The sequence below is a fragment of the Rattus norvegicus genome, chromosome 4, assembly GCF_036323735.1.
Source record: "Rattus norvegicus strain BN/NHsdMcwi chromosome 4, GRCr8, whole genome shotgun sequence".
Lineage (NCBI taxonomy): Eukaryota > Metazoa > Chordata > Mammalia > Rodentia > Muridae > Rattus > Rattus norvegicus.
Genome location: NC_086022.1, coordinates 97,271,053 through 97,277,995, shown reverse-complemented (window position 1 = coordinate 97,277,995; position 6,943 = coordinate 97,271,053). Strand labels below are relative to the sequence as shown.

The 6,943-nt window shown below is 35.8% G+C and overlaps 1 protein-coding gene across 1 annotated transcript; it reads left to right on the top strand.

Moving 5' to 3' along the window:
- Positions 1–4,696: 4,696 nt before the first annotated feature.
- On the top strand, positions 4,697–6,347 carry Vom1r89 (vomeronasal 1 receptor 89). Its single transcript, XM_039108524.2, has one exon. The coding sequence runs from the start codon at positions 4,727–4,729 to the stop codon at positions 5,642–5,644; it is 918 nt and encodes a 305-aa protein (XP_038964452.1). The 5' UTR covers positions 4,697–4,726; the 3' UTR covers positions 5,645–6,347.
- Positions 6,348–6,943: the final 596 nt, after the last annotated feature.

The window sequence follows — 6,943 nt, the reverse complement described above, 5'->3', positions numbered from 1 at the left end:
TTTTATTTATTTAATCCTTGTAAAGTTATTCTTACAAAAATGTATGCTTGGAAATTTCAGAAAGAGTCTGAGTGTCTTAATTAAAATAAATTTAGCTTCACTATTTCAAGTTTTCTAACTCAAACCTTTTTAACATTGATATTGGTGTAATAAATTAATCTTTTCATTAGCAGTGAGAAAAATATTTGCAATTCTCAAATAGTATAAAAGCCAAAATTACCAATGTTTCCTCTAATAGTTACAAAATACGACAGCTTGATAAAATACATTCACAAAAATAAATTTAACTGCTGATTGTCACAAGTCAATTTTTATTTTGCTAGAATATCATTCACTAATATATAATGTATAATGTATAATACATAATATATAGGAGATTGAAATGGAAAATGCAGGCAGGTGTGGTGGCACACACCTATGATCCCAGCACTTTCAAGGCTAAGGCAGGAGTGACATCAGTTTGATTAGAGAGTGAGAGCCTATCTCTCAAACACTGAAGAATACAACAAAATCAAAGCAGAGAACGTACAATGTAGTTATGACATCACTGTTAATAAATGGAACAAAACAATGCCAGTAACTGTCATTAAGTCACTGGTCAAAGAGTATCAACACCACAAAAACCAACTGATATAAATATGACTTTATGCTTTTAAGTATTACAGAATTTTCAGGTTATTTTGAATAATTTACATTAAAAGTCTGCACTAGTGCACTAGGCAGGGCCCAAGATCTGATGAAGTCAACCGGAAAACAGAGTATACACTCCCTATTTTTTTTTAATGATCATTGTATTTAACGGACACATTTTATATAACTCAGATTTTCACTTAAGTGATATACAGGTATTTGTGTTTGCACTGCTGGCATGCATTATTCTCTTCTTGTATTCTTAGGTCCAGTAGACCAATAATCACACACACACACACACACACACACACACACACACACACACACACACACATAGAGTGAACATTTTCATATATTTCCCAAATCATACCATGCAACTTGCACTCTGCAAGTCTCTGCAGCAATATTTCTACTACTGCTGCTTCATCTCAGGGGAACTGCCTTGTAACTGTGAGACCATAGTGTTCTAGTCAGCGTCTAATGCTTTCGGTTACACCAGTGCTAAACTCAATTTCCAAAGAATAATTCATGCATTTAAGTTATTTAAGAGGATCAGGTAATAGCTATGAATTAATACATAATTAATAAGTGATCAGAATTTACTCATGCTGTCTCTATATATTTCATAAAGATCCCATGGAACTAGCTTGGATGGCTAAGATCTTCATCTCTTGAGATTCCTGAAGACTTATTCTTGCTGCTGACAGTGGACAGTACATCAGCCAACACCATGTATCTTGTCACCTGAAAGTCACATACTCACTTCAGGTTCTCTCTGAGCAGTCATACAGATTTTTGGTTATTACTTACTAAATATGGTAAGTCTTAAAATGGTAATGAAAGCTTTGATCTAGTATATGTGTATGTTACTTATATTATTAAATCCCCACAAAGCAGAAGGCAAAGATCACCAGAAATTGATCAAGCAAGACTGTTGTAAAATCAAATACTGAAGGGGTAAAGTGGTTTTTCTTGGAAGAATGTAGAGCTATGTATGGAGAAAGCAGTTCTTGGTCTCTTTTGTTGCAGGTCTCTTCAGATAGATGCTTTCAGGCTGCTTAATCTTTTGGTCTGGGTCAATTTGATATTGATGGCTTCTCTACTATTACCAGTGTTTATGGACACACTTTGGTTTTATTACTTACAACTAAATTTTACAACTCACACTAATGGGAAAGCCAGAAACAGCAATAACTATATATCCAGTGTCTGCTCCGAATCTGCTCCAGTGTTTCCACATCGGCCTTAGCAGCCCTGACCTGCATACTACTACAGACTGCAAGGTTAGTAAGTGTCCAGTGAGTCACAGTGGGCCCAATTCTTCTTGGCACTGGATTACTTTGTAGACTCTATCTGTGATGTTTTCTTTTACTCTATGACTTTCTGGTTAGCTTTATATTAGTATAAATCTCAGGATTTTTCTGTTATGAAACTTTCAGTGTCATCAAATAAAAATGTCTGACAAATGCTTAAAACAACTCAGATTGGTGTGAACACCAGTAGCTTCAGCACTCAGGAGGCAGAAGTAAAAGAAACACAAATTTGAGAACATCCTGGGCTATATAGCAAGGTCAAGCCTGCATCAACACAAAACAAGCTAACAATAGTCAGAGCTTGGGGGCTTGTATGTCTCAGTTAAGACCCTAGCACTACGTTTTGTTTTTTTTTCAAATAAAACAAATGACTTTTCTTAGTGCATGCATATGCTAACAACTCAGTTTGTAGCTATGGTAACTATGATCTTTTCTGGTCCAGTGAGCCCCAGAGACGCCACTTGATGAATTAGAAGATGCATCATATTCTGTATGTGATAAGCATTTATAAAGCAATGGATATGAAGTAGAAAGGTTGAAGTGCATAACTTTGGAATAAGAAAAAACACTTTAGATTACTATCTTTTATCTTATTTTGTTATCCTTTTTTATATGGCTCATAATACATGTGCTATATTTACAAGTTGTAGATGTATACTTAATGATAAATGATTATACATATATGGTTTGACCATTTGTAACTTTAAAGTTGGAGTTGACCTACAGTTCTTACAGTTTGGAGACCAATACTTGAATTAAATATTATCCTGAACTTTTATTTATTTTATTTTTTATATATGGGTGTTTTTCTGCATTTATGTCTATGCACCACTTGCACGCCTGGATCAGGAGACAATGGATGCCCTGGAAGGAGAGTGATAGATAGTTATGGGCCACCAGGTCATTTCTGGGAAAATCAATCCCAGGTCCTCTGCAAGAGCAAAAAGTACTCTCAACACTGAGCTATCTTTTCAGCTCCTATCCTGTAGCTTTTCAAAAACAGAATGTCACTGGCAGCTACTGTAAGTTTATGTCAGTGGAAGAATCAGATGTTTGGCTCTGGCAATTGAAATGAATTGATTCCTTTACTAAATTAAGCAAAAATCATGTAAATAAAAATGTCTGGCATATGGCTTTATATTCCTGGGGAGGTTTTAGAGTGATCTCACCACTAACTTGTGCATTATTTCTATACATAATGCATCCATTATATTGTATATATGGAATAAAATAATGAACTTCAAAGTATAACTGGGCACTCGTTTTTACACAAGAATCTGAGTAAGTGTGATGGTTTTCTATTCTCTAACACAAGCTGATTTTTAAAGTACTGAATTAATTTGATAAAATAATGACACCGACCAGGCCAAATAACTAACATAGGAACCAAAGGCAAGACTGTTGAGATAAACTGTAAAAGGTCTGTGGGTGCTGATTCTGTACGATAACACTGGGAACACTGTTTTTCACTCATGGGAAGGAATGTCTTTTAAAACAATAACTCCAAATCAGAATCACCATCTGCTCATCTTTGGTGAGTTCATGTTTGTCATAAAGGGTTGAAAAATGTGTTTATCTTAGCATCACATGCTCTCTCTTTGTTGAGACTCCCAGCTCCACATCTTCAGATGTGATTATGTAGCCTGTAGAAATGATGGAAATCAGGAAAGTAAAATGGGCTCAGTGACAGGATGGGTGGGGGTGGTAGGTAACAGTGGAGAGGGGACAAGCAATAGAAGGGTACAAATTAATCTGATCAGGGAAATGGGAAAAGACCTTAGGGATGGGGAGAGAGAAGGTGGGGAGAGGGTAAAGGGGAATTGTAGGATACAGGGATCTGAGAAGGGAAATGTAAAAGGGAACCCCTTAGGGAGGGAGAGGGACATAATTACAGGAGAAGATGGAGCAAGGTAACAGGGGAGTAGCAGAATAATTGATCTGATGGGGAATGGGAAAAATCGATGGGGGATCCTTACGAAAGAGGGAGGGAGATACAGAAGGAAGTAGATGGGTAAAATAACATGGATGGCTGAGAAGCCATAAGGAATCATGCTGTTCATGATCTACCTCTCCTTCCTTTCAAAAGAAAAGAAATATAGTATTTGGGGTGAACTGGCAGTTGGTTCTTTAAACCTTAAGTAGAGTCTCACAATCTCACAAAAGGCTTAAATGGAATGAGAACTAAACTGGGAGTCATCTGGGCCCATTTATAACCATACTTAATGGTTAAACAATTAATAGGAGTTACACTAATGGTCTCCAGCTGTATCTATGTCTTCAATTCTAGATCCAAGGGATGTAAGATTTCTTGGGAAAAAAATTAAAGCAGATGAACTGAGAGAGCTATTTTGCTGAATAAAATAGAGGGATTTTTGTTCAGTTGTACAAATGTGATTAATGTTTGTGCTCATCACTATTGTTTTAGGTGTTAACTATGAAATAAGGTGGTTTAAATCAATAGGATTGGATTTCTAAGATATGAGACCCCTGTGCAATACAGGCACACAAAGTGTGCATTCTATATAGATGTAACTGAGAATGCTTGCATTTTCTAAAACGTTCTATATAGAGAGGAGATACATAGATATATAGAAATGTAGGGAATGTATAGGAATGTATGGGACATCAAAAGTTAGAGACAGGGTAATCAAGAATAAGTAGATAAAAATATAATGATATAGACATAGTGACCAGTGAATTGTAAGTCTGATGTATCTAATATTTTTTTCAGATATTTGAAATATGTTTCCTCTATGTTCTTAAGATGAATACACTTTCCAATTATGTTTTCATTAATTAATGTCCTTTATTTCCAAGCTGGGCTTGGAGCCCTAGCCAATATATTTCTTCTTCTTTTCTACACTATCATAATCCTATGTCACAGATCTAAGCCCATGGACTTGATCTCCTATCAACTGACCTTCGTTCACATAATGATGATCCTCACTGCAGGGGAGATTTGGCTTACAGACTTATTTGAGTCATTGAACATTGAGAATGACCTCAAATGTAAGGCAACTTTTTACATAAACAGGGTGATGAGAGGCCTCTCTATCTGTATCACCTGCCTCCTGAGTGTGTTCCAGACTGTCACTATCAGTCCCAGTACCTCACTGTTGGCAAAATTTAAACAAAAACTGAAAAAATACATCATCTATGCTTTATTCTACTTATGGTCTTTCAATTTGTCCTTCAGCAGTAACCGGATCTTCTACGTTGGTGCTTATACCAACGTGAGTGAGACCAGCCAGATGAGGGTCACTAAATACTGCTCACTCTTTCCCATGAACATCATCATCAGGGGACTGATTTTAACAATGACAACTTCCAGAGATGTATTTCTAGTAGGAGTCATGCTGACAACAAGCATGTACATGGTGATTATCTTGTGCAGACATCAGAGGCAGTGCAAGCATCTTCATAGCATCAGTCACTTGAGAGCATCCCCTGAGAAAAGGGCCACCCAGACCATCTTGCTGTTGGTGGGTTTTTTTGTGGTCATGTACTGGGTGGACTTCATCATCTCATCCACCTCAGTCCTATTATGGATGTATGACCCAGTCATCCTGACTGTTCAGAAGTTTGTGATGAATGCCTATCCCACAATTACTCCTTTGATACAAATCAGTTCTGATAACCGAATAATCATTACGCTGAAAAACATGCAGAAAATATGCCACCAGATTTTTAAAAAGGGGTAGTTTTTGTCTTGTTTTAAAACAATTTATTTATTTTTATTTATATTTATATGTATTAATTTTGGTCTGGCATGTATGCATGTGTGCATTCCTGGTATTCACAGAAGTCAGAAGAGGTCATGGGATTCCCTGCAACTGGAGGTACAGATGGTTGTAAGGTGCCATGCTGTTTTTCCCTCAAAAACAGATTTTTCTTAAACTGTTTAATAGTTCAAGTAGCAAAGCAATATTCTTCATATGATTTAAAATAGAATTTGTAGTATTATACTTATTCATTCATTTGACATTTCTACTACCAAAAAGTATAGAGTTCTTAAGTTTATTGTACATCATAAATTGATATTTCCACAGGAATTCTCTTAGTCTCTCTGTTTTACTTTATATCATAAATGTTCCCTCGATGCTAGGGATATTCAAAATATGATCCTTGCTGATAGTGACTTTTAAAGGCTTTTTTTGAAAATATTTTTATTTACTCTAAATAATCAAGACTAGTTTAAATATCTGATTATAGCTTTAATTCTGGTTCCTAATTATAATTTCTATGGATCCATAAAGATAATGAGGTTAAAGTTTCCAGTTTTTACTACTCATTAAGTATTAAGTACTTAACGAGTCATATGAAATTTTATGTGCCTGTATATTTTCACATCATTTTACCCACTCTTCCTGAAAGATCTATGAATAAAAATTGTGTATATACACATGTATGATGTACAATGTTTTTTTGTGAATGGGTATATGCATGTATATGTGTGCATAGGTGAAGAATGTGTGTGGATGTGAACATGGAAGCTGGGAGACAACTTTGATTTGCTAGGAGCCTTCTTGGCCTGGAATGGGCTGAAGTGGGACACAAGATTAGCTTTAAAGACTAAGTCTTTTTAAAGACTTAGTCTGCTGATAACTTCCAAAAGTCCCGAATACGTTCTTGCTTAGTCTATTGTTAAAAACTGCAGGCTCCTTATAATTCTCTGAGTTTTATTTAATTCTTTATGCTTAAATAAGTACTAGGGAAACTTAACTCTTTCTTACTGTCCTGTGCTTCATTAAGCTGAAAACTTTATTAACTCTTTATTATTTGTGCTTTAACAAGCACTAATATCTGATGATTAACACATGCTGTTTAGCAGCAGGGAATTAAGGAAAAGGATTTATTGCAAGTGTTACTTTCCCTGGTGAGTCAGCCCAGGAGCCTTTCTGACTAAGCTGGTTAACTCTTCGTGAACCAGATAGGCAGGAAAGGAAACGAATTAAGATGCTTTATATAGGCAAATATGCACACACACACACACACACACA

Coding starts and splice junctions, on each gene's coding strand:
- Vom1r89 (XM_039108524.2), top strand. CDS start 4,727: ATGTTTTCATTAATTAATGTCCTTTATTTCCAAGCTGGGCTTGGAGCC.